Here is a 14696-nt window from a genome sequence, read left to right on the forward strand (position 1 = left end):
TGGAGTATCTTTCCACCTCGTTTAGCCTTTGCTTGGGCTGCTCTGGCCTTAGCCTTGTCTTGTGCTTCTTATTTTAACCTTTCATGTCTTAATTTTTATTGCTTCTTCTTGCATGCCTATTCCAGCATGTCTTGGGTTACATTGAGACGATCGATGGAATTGAGATGAAAGGCTACATAAACTCAAGAAATACTGCACTTTGCCAAATTTTTCTAACCTTCTCCCTCCCTTCTAGTCCTTAGCATCCTCCACTCTCATCATGGTGACTGCTCTGTTGGGGCCTCAAAGACCTCCTCCAGCACAATCCTCCTTACTCTCCCACCAAGAAGAGGAAGGCCACTACGATCGCCAACCAGCTCTAGGGGACACCCAAATCTAGATATGATGTGCTCATATGGACATTTAGCAGTTGTACCATGGTCTTCTTTTCGTGTAGATTTTTCCTCTAGCCATTTTTTAAAATAGTCTGTAGCCATAATTATGTATTGGGCTTGCGTTTTTCACGCAACTGGGCTTATGTGTCCAATGAAACCTATTCCCCATTTCTCAAAGGGTTGTTGCACAATGATCGGAACTAATGGCATTATGTCTTGTCCATGGGGGAATGCAGAAACGTTGACATTTGTCTCACAATGTTTGACGAATTCCATGGCATCACCAAACATTATTAGCCACCGTAGCCTCGCTCTTGCAAGATGTTCCTTGTCATTACTTTGCCTGCAAAATGCCCTCCAGCAATTCCACTATGGTCAGAAATTCATCCTCCCTAACACATCGTCTTAACACGTGATCTTTGCCTAACTTATACAATTGACTAACGGTTAACTGATATGGTGCAGCTAACTTAATAATTCATCGCATTCTATCCTTGTTTAATGGCTTGTCTTGTGGAAATCCATAGGCAAGATATTTAGAGATCTCTTCACTCCATTCCAGTACCAGATCTGGTAATTCATCAACACCAGTTTGCAGCACGTAATTCAGTCTGTCGTCATGCAAGGCTTATTGACCAAGTACAACAAAGCTTGATGATCCACAAAGAATATGCACTTATTAGCCAACAAGTAGTGTCTATACTTTTTTATTGCATGCACCATGGCTAATCCTTATATTTCAATTGTGGTATAATTCACCTCAGAATCATTGAGTTGTTGACTTTTGTGAAGCAGATTTGGTAATCCAATTTATGCTCCCTAGGCTATGAACACACCCAATTACAAGGTTTGATGCATCAATATGTACATGAAAACACAAGGTCCCAATTTGGTGGTCTCAAGATGGGTACACTGGCTAATTTCCTCTTTAATTCATCGTATGCCTTATTGACATTCTTTGGTCCATTTAAATATAATCAAAAGCTTATACAACGGCCTAGCAATATTAGCATAGAATATGATAAACCTCCGGTAGTAGCCAACGTGTCCAACCTTGGAGAGATCTTTATTGGATCGACTCAATCCTCTTGTTTCTAACCCCAAAAATGTGGTTATGATTACTTATATGTGGAAGCAACCCAGACTAGAATAGATTATGATCTCTCGAATGTATGCTTGTTCAAAATTAATATGGTGCTTAGTTGGATTAACAAAATATCCCAATACCTTGCTTATGGTTTTTTGCAAGATCGACCCTTGAACTAAGATAAGATGCGTCAGCTAATCAAGCTAGCGAAACCTTATCAAACTAATACTGGGATAACTATATAAGCTATGTAAAGATGATGTTTTACAGAGGTGTGTCTGAGTGGACAAATTTATACATATGTTACAGGATACACACTTAGGAATTGCATGAGGACATTTTGCTTCGAATTTGCTTGGGAAGTGACAACACAAAAGGTTCTCCAAGCAAGACTATGGTAGCCAACCTTATTTGGTGATGCGACAAAATTCATCAAAGGTTATGATTAGTGTCAACAATTTGTTGTACCACAACAGAGAGACATGGTGCCCCTCACTCGGGTAATAGTCCTATCGTAGGATGCAAAAGTCCTATCGTATATATAAAACCTAAGTGCGGTACATCATAGAAGCAATGGACTATTCCACAAAGTGGGTAGAAATCAAGCTAGTAGGAAAGTCCATGCTCATATCACTACCAAATACTTACACAAGGAGGTCACTATACCCATTCTTTGGAGCTTGTTAGTGACCAAGGGTTGCATTCAATGAGGCGATTGATTACCTCATGATAGTTCACATAAAGTCTTCCTCATATTACTCGCAAGTCAATAGCTAGGCAGACAGCACAAATAAACTCCTATATGACATCGTCCAAGCCAGTATAGAACGAATTGGGAGCATAAGCTTATAGGCGTTAAAACATCATACAAAGTGGTAATTGGGTAACCTCATTTCTATTGACCTATGGGGTTGATGTTGTAATGCCACGAAATACCAAACATCATACAAAGTGGCAAACCCCATTTTGATTGACCTATGGAGTTGATGTTGTAATGCCATGGAATACATAGTATCCAGTTTCAGTATTGCATTTAGTGAAAGGATGACTAAAAATGATATGGTTACGTGACTAGTGGACCTGGAAAATTTGGAAGAGACCATTGCCTTCTTGCTACTCTTGCTGTCTAGCAACTACCTATAGAGGTTTGCTTCTAATTCCAAGGGAAAGATATGAAGTTTGCCTTACTACTAGTGTACCGCTTCCTTTGCTTGCCTCTTGTTTTCCCCTTGACCTCTTCACATAAACCAGTGCTCTAACACCATAAGAATAATGCAGGCGGCGAGAGGGTGACTTTGAGCTCCTTGCAAGCAACATTAGAGAAATTATGAGCTCATTTTGGGACCCTCTAAGGAGTTTCATGCTCTTTCTCTCTCTAAACAATGGGGCCATGGGGAGCCCTATCAATATTATGTCAGAACCCCTCCATGTGACATATCACTGATGAGAAGCTTATGATGAGTAGATTTCAAATATAAAATCTCCGATAACTTTCAAGTAGTAATGCTCAAGATACACCACAAATAAGACTTAAGATGCCAAAATGTAATGTCACATGGCACATCATCACTTTTGAAAGCACTTTTTGGGAAGCTTCACTATCCTATGTTAGAACCCCATCATGTTATATACCATTGGAAAGACCTTGAAGAGTACATTCTAAATCTACCAACTCCAAAAATTTTGGGAATGATGTGCTCAAATTTCACCGTGGCCCCAATTTTTTGAGAGATAAAGAACATGAAACTCCTTAGAGGGCTCCAAAATAAGCCCATAATTTTCCTAGCGTCACACACACACACATAAGAGTAGCCAAGCACGCACTCAGCTGGATTAAGGTAACCCAATTATAAAATCCATTGAGATACTTTAGTTTTCCTCTATTATCTCTAGAGGATGAAGTAAACCTCCTAGAAATATCTCTTAATTAATGCAAGTGTCTTTGATTGCATGGATGCCTTGCACGTAGAAAATCATGACACTTAAAGAGAATTCTCCTTTGTAGTCATTGACATTCGGCACCACATAGACTTTGTCTTTTCACATTAACAATCCATTGCGAATGGAATGTTGCTAAACTAACTTCCCTTTCGGCATGGTTCATCTGGGCATTCAAACTTCCCAAATCTCTAAAGCTACCCCAATGGTCTGAATGAGCTGCCAGATCCTTTTGAAGAAACAATCTCCCCACTGGTCTGAATGAGCTTGCAGATCCTTTTTGAAGAAACAATCTCCTTGCCAAAGACAAAGATAGAGGCTAGTTGATATTTGAGCTATTGGCAAGGCATTCACCTTAGGATTCTGACTAAGGGCATCTGCAACCGATTGCTAGATCCCTTGCGGTATCGTATTATCTCAAGATCGAACTCTTGCGTGAGTTCAACCCGGTTGCTAGATCCCTTGCGGTATCGTATCTCAAGATCAAACTCTTGCATGAGTTCAACCCACATGGCCTTGCAATTGTAAAAATTGCCTTGGTCACAAATGTACTAGTACTAAGGAATGATGGCCAGTCCATGCAACAAACTTGGAACAGTAGAGATAATGCCTCCACTTCTTCAAGGGATGGATGATTGCAAGCAACTCCTTCTCTCGTGTCCGTAGTACCGCATCTCACCCTTATTGAGCTTCTTGCTCTCAAAGGCAACATCCTAGAAAAGAGCCACTCCCATGACAAAATCACTAGCATCTGTCTTGACCACGAATGGCTTGCTAGGATCCACTAAATGAAACATAGGTTCCATAGTCACACCAACTCTTTCAGAGACTCGAAGCTCATGTTAAGAATTTCATTCCAAAAAACTGAAGGATTCTTGCCCTTCTGTTTCAAAACCCCCCCTTTTGAAGTCGTGTCAACGGTGCATCCTCTTTGGTATTGTTTTAGATAAACTTTTGAAAGAAGCTCGTAAAACACAAAAACTATTTTACAGTATGTGCCACCAACCACTCAAGAAACTGTCTCACTTTGTCTAGGTCTACGCATATACCATCCTAATGATAATATGACCCAAATAAAGGAGCTCTATTTTTAAAAAGTCACTTGGATTCCTTTGCTTAGAGCTTCTCCTATTTCAATATCTGTAAGACATTCTGCTTGTGCAATGACTTACTATACATGTTTGTCATCTAGGAATACAATGATAAACTTTCCCAGACATGGTCAAACTAAATCATTCATCATTTGGAAAGTAGTTGCAGCATTGGTTAAACCAGAATAGATCGAATCCTTATCTAATGATACCCCGACCTCAAATCAATTTTCGTGAAGTACTGTACTCCTCGAAGCCAACCCACGAGATCATCCATACATGGCAATGGATACCCATTCTTTAACTATGAGTTTATTAAGCCCCTTGTAATATGCATTGTGCATTCATTTTTCTTAGCCGGTGCCCCCCCAAGGAGACTTTCTTGGCCATATAATCCCCCCCTCGATAATGGGCATCTACCCTGACCGAGAAATCTACCCTAGCTACCCAGTGTCATCGACAGCTCCTGGCTTCTCCCCAGCTCTCATCGACAACAGCCCCCTCTCAGGGGCTCAACTGATGCGTTGATGTGCCCCAATAGTTGATGGAGCAGGACCAGGCCTAACAACAAGGTGGTAGCAGTCAACACCAGCGCCAGTGTGACGACTCTTGAGAGTGAGACAGGCAGACGACCCAATCTAAGGCACCATGTTGCCCTAGTTGGTTTGACATCTAGGGAGCAGACGGAGGTTTCAACAGGCGGCAGAGTTTGCTATCGTCTACATTTTCGCAGTCGAGTAGAGAGGCTCCACCCTAGACTATCCTTGTTTATCCGAGTCCTTTTGTAAAGGCTGGAGCCTGGGATCCTTCGAGCGGCCATCCATGGAGCAAGCAACCCTACTGTGTTTCTTTTATTACTGTTGCAACATTTGTACTCTGCATTCTAGCCAGGTCCGGGGACAAAAAGATAAATTCAAATTACAAAATCTTCTTAAAGAAGTTGAACCAAAAATAGCAAAAATTTTCCTATTTATATTTGTCTCTTAACCATGGTGCTCTCTCTCTCTTCTTCCCATCCTCCTCCTCCATGTCAAAGTTTCCCTATAAATCTTTGCCTCACTTTCCCAAACACGTGCTCTCTTTCTCTCTTTTTCCCATCCTCTTCACCTTCCCATCTTCCTGCTCTTCCTCTTTTTCCATACTTTTGTTTGGACTTTTTATTCTGATGGATCTAAATTTAGAGGTAACATAGCTTGCTATGAATTTTCATAGGAAAAGGATCCATTATTATTATGATTATCATCATAAGCTATGAAATGGTTTTTTTCCAACCGTATTATCAAGATTGAGCTTCACACATATGGACACCCAAACTTGGAAACAGAAAGTGAGCTACTTGGGTCCAAAATCAAATGCCTTAACTCATGCAATTTGCCTTGCCTTTTTGCCCTATAGTCTACACCCAACATAAATGAGCCACCTCTTGCCAAACATGGTGCCCAAGGTGCTTGGAACTTGCTTGTTGAGCATTAAAATTGGAGATTTATGTCGTCCACTCTCTCCAAGTCCTAAAATTGGTATGTATTATGCCCAATGCTCTACACTTGACCTAATCAGTTGTCTAGACCTTAATACGATGAATAGTCCAAGTGGGTTAAAATTTTATTTGGGACAATGCACTGATTGACAAAACCTTCGAGCCCTCATTTTCATGCACTATTTTCATATTTCAATAGATTAGAATGGCCAACAAGGCATTCTTATCATTATTGGGAACCCATGTACCTACACACACTCTGTGTGCGTGTGTTGAGGAAGCACAATTGCTTTTTGTTGGGTTGTCACGCCCGTTTTTAAGCATTTTGGCAGTAAAATACTTGCATCTCTATATTATCTTAAGCGTTTCACAAAGCTACCACATGGCAAGAATTTGGAGGTTCGGGAAAGGAAGGAGGAGGTATGGGCAGGCTTTAAATTTGGCACCTAAGTCTAGGTGCCATAGAAAATCTAGTGGCACTTTTGCCATCAACCATGGGTGTCAAAATGTCACCTTTGGCTAAAATTTTGAGTGCCCCTTTTAATAACAAACCACTTTACTTTGAGTAATGAAAACATATTAGTTTTGTAAGTGCATTAAGCTTTCACAATTCAATAGACGTCTTCTCATCACACAAAATACATTATAGCAAGAGAATTTTTAAAGGCATCATAAATTATTGAAGACTTTCCATATTTATTATGTATTGTGTACTATATTATATATATTTACTATATTATATATATTATATAGGATATATACCCCTGGTCACTTAGACCCCTAAGGCTAGGTGCCATTGGGCACTTCCCTTGTTTTTTCAAAGTGCCACGTTGGCACTTTTACCAAAAAACGGAGGTGCCATTTGGCACTTGAAATTGTGAAAGGCTCCCGTACAAGTGCCAAATTTAAAGCCTGAGTATGGGTAGAATTTGATTTTGGAAGCCTCAAAAGACGTGCGAAGCACGAGTTCCCAACTATATTTTTAAAAAGCCCATCAAAAATTACACTGAAATACAAAAAAAACATGCTATATTTTACCTTCAAAAAGGGAAGGAAGAGGATATCCACGTGGCACCCTCGTATAGCAGGTGCACGTGACAATTTTAGACACGAGAGAGATTCTTCTTGTACATAAATTTACACTACATGCATTTGTGCATGCTAGTTGCACCACCTTAGACAAGCTCTCTCGCGCGCGCACAAACAACAGCATTCGCGTTGGACTCCAAGTTCCATTCTCTACATTATGGTCTCACGATATGGGTCATACTAGTCCACTATGTGGATCGTTTGGTCTCACAATACGGATCATACCTCGTCCATTATGTGGATCATATGTCATCCGCTAGCTTGGCTACAATGCTAAAGGCATCTATCCACCCGTGCACACAAGTGGTCCACTACATGAGCCACTCGTTTCGCTATGACGTTAAAGGATTCATCTCATCTCCACCCTATGCATCTTATACGCAATGCGATAGCTTGGCTATGATGTTAAAGAATCTCACACACACACACACACACACACAGTCACCTATATGGAGAGAGGGGTTGGAGATCAGACAAAATCCTTTAACGTCATTGCAAAGCTAACGTATCATGAATGGTCTCTCTCTCTCTCTCTCCACACACACGATACCCATAACAAATTGACTCAAAATTGACTTCATGCCATGACCACCCTCAGATTTCTGAATGGGTAAAATATGGTATCCATTGCAGGATGATGGAAGACTCTACCATGAGAACTAGCCTCTACATTATAGCTCAACTCCTATGTATTGCATGAAGGGCAGAGGGACAATCAACACTTGCCTCTGTTGGTCTTTTTCTTAAAGTTAACTGATATCTCACATTATTGGTAAAGTTGATTGTCAAGTACTTTCTGCTGGAATTCATCATTGAATAATATGCTCCAATAAAGTACAAGGACTTTGAAGAGAAGGGCATTGTGCAAGTCTCAATGTAGCTGGCCACCTGATGCATGTTATGCTGAAAAATGGAATTCTAACTAAACCAAGGACGTTCAAATGACTTGTAGGCTACCAATTTACAAAATTTCGAGTCTAATTCGCTCTAAACAGGAGGCACAAGCATCCGCCCAAACCCAAGATGATCTTGTGCAAACTGATCATCGCTTTTCGACAGCATGCTCTTCAGATCTGACTCAATATTCAAACGTTTCAGAACTCTGGACCTGGGGAGAATCTTCTTTCGAAGGCAATAACTAAAATATCTGGGGTATAGAACCACCTCCTTTACTGGGTGACAAAGAACATTCTGTAAGACGTCAAACTTGGGCCTAAGAACACCCTCAATGGAGTAGCCCAGCAGAGGAGGGAACCCACAGATCATAAATGAGATTTCCTCATTACTCAGGCCCATGCTCTGCAAAAACTTCAACCTGTTGCATATTGCAGTCTCCAATCAGAAAATTGTCGTGCAGCAGCATACATTAAACCCAAGCTTTACACTCGATGACAAGGTACTGTTAGATACCATAACAATCTTGAGGTTGGAAAAAGCATATACCGTGGCTTCAAAGATTCTTCCACACTCATCATGAGCACTTCAGGATACTTCTGCAGAACAAACTTCAAGCGCTCATTGCGTATTCCAAGCTGTTGGAGGAACGTGATTTTCTTTCGTAGAGATGGTACAGTTGATGCAAACAAAGAAGGCGATTCCACCAAAAGCTTTGGCATATCACTCTCATCAAGTCCGAAGCTCTCCAAAAACTTAACAATCTGCAGCAAGGGAAGCCAGAACTCATTGCAGAATCTCATGATAATGAAAAACTGATCAGCCAAGCTAATTAGATCATAAACAAGCACTATGATTGCTAAAGCAGCACCACACCACACACTAAACTTTACCCTTTATGGCACTCACTTCAAGGAATGAACGTGGTGTCTTCAGTAAGAGTTGTGGGCTACGGGCTATAACATAGCCTATCCTCTTGCTTTTCACACCAGTTAAAATCATCTGCTGAACCATTAACTGCAGAGTCCTCGTAGAAGACCCGAGCAGATTGGGACATTTTGTGATTGAATCTCCAACCTTTCCTGGTGGAACCTGAAAAGAACACTTGTCAACCTTAGGAAATCATCAGAGTCAAGTCTTTACTATTGACTTTCTTCTTCTTCAAACATTTCACTGCAAGCAATACATTACATACTTTTTGAAATGTTCTAACTCATGTGACATTGAAGACGTTCCAGATAAGCAACCCAGGCGAGGTTGACGAGGGATATGCTGCCCTGATCCTCCAGAGAGAGTGCTTTCAGGCACACTTCCAGGAACCCAGTACTAAGGGGTGGCTCTTTGACACTTCAGTGACTCCTGTGCTGATGTATGGAGCTTCGATTTGCAGACCAGATATTGGAGCACGGGACTGAAAGAGAATTGAGAGGCTCTAGGTTATGATGTTCTCCCACATGACTTGGAGTAAACAATCCGTACCACACCATCCATACCAGACTCCATCATGCTACCAGAGTTTTGAGCAGCACCTCTCCTAGTAGATGCACTTTTTCTAAAGTGACATTCATATAATAACGTGTCTACACCTCAGACACAGAGAGACCCCCAAGGATTGCATTGGAGTCATCGTGGACTAGCAAAGTAGGGACATAACAGAGTATAGTATGTCAGGGTCATTTGATGGTTTCTCTTACAAGGGCTTCACGTAGACTGCCTCCAGGATCCCACCGATACAGTACAGCCTACATGCACCTTTCCTTCATCTCACTCTTCAAGAGGTTAACCATCTCATCTGTTCTGATCTCCTCTGCCTACACACTCACATTACATCATGGTTCACACATTCCCAGATAACCCCAAAGATGCAGTTTTACGTGAGTCACAAAGGATGGTTTCATTCAGAGGCCCAGATATCTCAATAGACAGAGGGCATCACCAAGGGGGGACAAAATCTGTAGTCTTTGACATAACCCCGGCTCTATTGATGCCTTGTATCAAAGACATGGGTGTTTCTTTTATTAGCCACGGGTTACACTGTACTCTGATCACCTTGTATTCTAATAGAAGTGCAACAAAAGTTGTCAAAGGGATGAGTCCATTACAGGTCTACTCAAGCAAGAAACCTTCAGCCACACACTTGAAAGTTTTTGGGGGTGAATGTTATGTACATGTTTCAAATGCTCAGAGGACCAAATTTGATGCCAAAATCTAGAAATGCATCTTCTTGGGCTACAACATAGAGTCGAAGGGATATTGGCTTAGTGACCCTCGAGAAAAGAAGATCATAGTGAGCCGTGATGTGGTATTCCATGAACAACTACGTCGAATGGAGGTACCTACACATGATAACCTAGCAAATTTGTTCACGAAGGCACTTCCTCGTGAAAAGTTTGAAGCGTTCCGCAACGCTTTGGGCTTACTGCGTTCTGGGAATTAATCTGCCATCTCCATGTACATGTTCACATCATCACTCCAAGGGGGGTTTGTAAAGAGAATGTGGGGGATGTTAAAATATTGCATCTCTCTTTATGCTGTCGTGGAGTCCTGTCGGCCTGTTTTCTACAGCCGACTGCTTCATGCACAAGTATATAAGAGTTGCTCTCTTTTATTCATTCAATCATCTTTCATTGCCCTATTTGCTGGCTCTTGTACTCTATAACCTCAAGATAATTAAGCTCTTGTTCTTGCTTGCAATCTTTCTCTCTCATGTTTATTTGCTTCCGCTTGTGCACATTCTTTCAGGGTATCATACGTTTAGGCTCTGGCTGTTGCACAATCTGCTTCTCTCCGTTTTCTGCTTCCCTAGATTCTCCAGGCTGTAGATCCTTCAAACAGTGGCTGTGTTTTTCTTTCTTAGCTGCGTTTTTTGCTCTACAAGCCCTCCAATTGCTGTCGGCCAGCCCCCAAGCTGCGTTTTCTTCTACAGAGGCAAGTGGAGGAGTTCTAGCTGCAGATTCAGTAAGTGCATCAGACAAGTGGCACATCAGCTCTTCTCCCTCCAAGATCCCCTCCCTCTTCCGGTAGGAGGTTCCCGGTGGTGTGTTTTTTGGGTTTCTTTTGCTGCTGTCCAGCCTGCATCTTCAGAGGGGGCTACTAGTCCCTAGTTGGATCCTGTGGAAAGGTGCTTGAGAGAGCACGTGGATTGCTTAGCTACAGAGGTTGTTTGAGACATAGCTTCTTTGAGGCAGACATGGGTCCCCCTTGCACGAACAAGGAGGACAAGCTCAGTGGTTCAAACCATGATCACTGGAAGCTACAGATGAAGGTCTGGTTCACACACAAGGGACTCTGGGAGATCGTTCAGGGCCACGAACAAAAGCCCGAACGCCCTACCAGCTCTAGGAAGTGGACTCAGGACCAAGAGGATGCCTTTCTCGCAGAACTTTCAGCTTGGGAGAATCAAGACTCAAAAGCTCACTCTGCACTTGTACGAGCCATCTCACCAAAGGTCTCCCCCGCCGTGCAAACATTGGATTGTGCTGCTTCTGTTTGGAGAAAGCTGACAGATCTATATGCACGGGACTCTACAATGCGGTCTGTCAACCTATTGGGTCAGCTCTTTTCCCTGGAGTTTACAGCAAGGACTTCCATGCAGTCATTTGTGATGAAGGTTAAGGTAATTCATGACCAATTAGCGGCAATGGGTACTACCCTGACCTCTTCTCAATTAGCTGCTCTCCTCCTCATCAAGCTTCCTGCAGATTATGACATGGTTTCCCGAGCTTTGTGGGTACAGATCACAACACGTTCCCTCGAGTTTGATGATATGTGTACTCTCCTCTTGGAAGAGGAATCCATCCTAGTTTCACAGGGGAAGTTGAAAGTTTCATCGTCTATTGGACGTAATCAGGCACTCTCGACGGTGCAAAAGAAAGTTCGGAGTCGGTGTTACAAGTGTGGAAAGAAAGGCCACCTGTCAAAAGATTGTCAGGCCAAGGACAAAGGCAAAGCCAAGGACAAGGGCAAGTCTTCAAAGAAGGGCAAAGACAAGTCACATGACACTGACACAGACTTGTCTAGTGATCCAAAAACGGCTTGTGGGCGGGAGAGGGAGCTTTCAAAAGCTCTCTTATATTAAATCTAGAGCATGGGACCTGTGTGTCGGAGTTCCAACTATATAGACAGGCAAGTTCACTTGTTGATGGTCCGGATGAGTTCCAGGATCAACCAAGTTTCCTTCATCTTCTGACTTTTTTTTTTGCACACTTCAAGATGCAGAGGGGGTGTTAAAATATTGCATCTCTCTTTAAGCTGTCGTGGAGTCCTGTCGGCCTGTTTTCTACAGCCGACTGCTTCATGCACAAGTATATAAGAGTTGCTCTCTTTATTCATTCAATCATCTTTCATTGCCCTATTTGCTGGCTCTTGTACTCTGTAACCTCAAGCTAATTAAGCTCTTGTTCTTGCTTGCAATCTTTCTCTCTCTCATGTTTATTTGCTTCCGCTTGTGCACATTCTTTCAGGGGAGAGGAAGAGCTTCAAACCCTAGCAAGCAAGCACACACACACAAGAGAGAGCAAGACACGAGAGAGATGGATAGCTGAATTTTCTTCTATCTTCTTCTTCTCTACTCAACCAACATAACATAAAGATAAGAGTACACACTATATGGGTTAGTACTCAACTACTACAACATACAAGGGTCGGTCCATAATGTGAACCCGACTAAATGAGCTGCGCTATAACTACGCCAGTCTCTAGTAATCCAAAATGACTGTCACACAGCCTGTAATCCCACTGGCCGCATATCACCCATAATCTCACCAACCATGCCAGTGGTGTAGATGCGGAAGCTATCACCCAGGCGGGTCATCAATGTCCGCTGTAGCACTAGTTGAGCTCGATATCTCAACACTCTCCCTCGAGCTCAACTCCACACACTACACTCCAAGTAAGCTCCTAAACCTGTGAAGCTTCTCTGTGTCCAATGCCTTCGTGAAGATGTCAGCCACCTGATCCTCTATGCTGAAATATACCAGATCTACATCTCTTGTTAGAACCTTCTCCCTCACAAAGTGATAATGCACCTCAATGTGCTTCGTTCTAGCATGATATACTGGGTTACTGGCCAATTGTATGCTGCTCATGTTATCACAATATATGACAACTTTGCTATCCACGAGCTCTCCCATGTCACCAAGTAGCTTCTGAAACCAAGCTACCTCACAAGCTGCCATAGCAGCACTCCTGTACTCTGCCTCTGTACTCGACAAGGCAACTGTTGGCTGCTTCTTACTGCACCAACTCACAGCAATACTCCCAAATGAGGACATAAAACCATTGGTAGATCTCCTGTCTGCAATACTACCAGCCCAATCAGCATCTGTGTACCCATGCAACTGTATCTCTGTACCAGTCTCATAGAAAAGTCCATAATCAACTGTGGACTTAATGTTCCTGAGGATCCGTCTAGCCGCATCCAAGTGTGGCTTCCTAGGAGCCTGCATAAACTGACTCACAAGTCCAACAGCATAGCTCAAGTCTGGCCTTGTAATAATCATGTAGATCAAACTACCCACTATGCGCCTGTATGTAGTAAGGTCCTCCAAAAGCTCACCTATATCTGCGGAAAGCTTTGTGTTCTGCTCCAATGGCAGTGAAATAGGCTTACAGCCTGTCATACCATACTTGGACAACATGTCCAAGCCATACTGCCTCTACAATAGCAAAATGCCACGAGGTGATCTCACCACCTCTATGCCCAAGAAATACCGCAGCTCACCCAAATCCTTCATCTCAAACTTCTGCTTCAAAAGCATCCTGACATCATGTATGTCTGCATCACTATCACCAGGATAATCAAGTCATCCACATAGATGACTAATTCCCGATCTTGTTTGACCATGCTCTAGGTGCCTGCTTCAAGCCATACAAGCCTTTGCGTAACCTGCACACAAAATCTGGATGTGCATCACTCTCATAACCTGGTGGCTGCATCATGTACACTTCTTCTTGCAAATCACCATGCAAGAAAGCATTCTTTACATCCATGTAAAGACCAACCCTTCGTTGCAGCCATAGCAATGCCAGCTCTCATGGTTGCCATTCTTGCAACCGGGCTGAATGTCTCCTCATAGTCTATGCCATAAGTCTGCGCATAGCCCTTGGCAACCAATCTTGCCTTGTACCTGCTCACTGAACCATCAGCATTGTGCTTGACTTTATACACCCACTTACATCCAATTGCTTTCTTTCCCTTAGGCCAAGGCACTAACTCCCATGTTGCATTTGCATCCAACGCTGCCATCTCCTCATCCATGGCATCTTTCCATTTCTTATTTTCAATTGCCTACTCAAAGCAAGTGGGCTCAACCTCCTGTATTGCTTTTATCATGTAAGCATAATGATGGGCTGTATATCCATCATATCTCAACCTGTCAACAGGGCATCTAACCCTGGTAGACCTACGTACACCTCGATCACTGCCAGGTGTCCTCAAAACAGCCCTGGTTCTCCTTACACCAGGAGTAACCACAGACGGAATGCCAAGCTCCTCATCAAGGCTCTGCTCAGAGCCACTAGAGTCACCATCCACATATGAGTGACTTGCTAACAGATCGGGCACAAAAGGTTGATCTACCTTTTCCTTCCCTTTCCGTAATACATGTGTACCTGCATTATTCCTCAACCTGCGTGACCATGGGCTAACATTGGATCCACTACTCGAGGACTTCCCTGGTCCACTCAGCACCTGTGATTGCTGCTCTACATGTGATGCAACATCAGCACTTCTTACATCTGCATCT

The 14696-nt window shown here is 42.7% G+C and overlaps 1 protein-coding gene across 2 annotated transcripts in view; it reads right to left on the minus strand.

Annotated features, from left to right (window-relative positions):
• Positions 1 to 7944: 7944 nt before the first annotated feature.
• Positions 7945 to 14696, minus strand: part of LOC147619683 (uncharacterized) — a 42030-nt gene continuing 35278 nt past the window's right edge. For both annotated transcript variants that reach the window (XM_086773377.1, XM_086773378.1), the window contains 3 exons: positions 8860 to 9042; positions 8500 to 8714; positions 7945 to 8371 (listed from right to left, as the gene is read on the minus strand). In XM_086773377.1, the coding sequence (XP_086629503.1) occupies positions 8044 to 8371; positions 8500 to 8714; positions 8860 to 9042 (726 nt within the window). In that variant the 3' untranslated portion in view covers positions 7945 to 8043. The remainder of the gene's footprint in view (positions 8372 to 8499; positions 8715 to 8859; positions 9043 to 14696) is intronic.

The sequence above is a fragment of the Cibotium barometz genome, chromosome 33 (genome assembly GCF_041138505.1).
Source record: "Cibotium barometz isolate CiBa-2024 chromosome 33, ASM4113850v1, whole genome shotgun sequence".
Taxonomy (NCBI): Eukaryota; Viridiplantae; Streptophyta; class Polypodiopsida; order Cyatheales; family Cibotiaceae; genus Cibotium; species Cibotium barometz.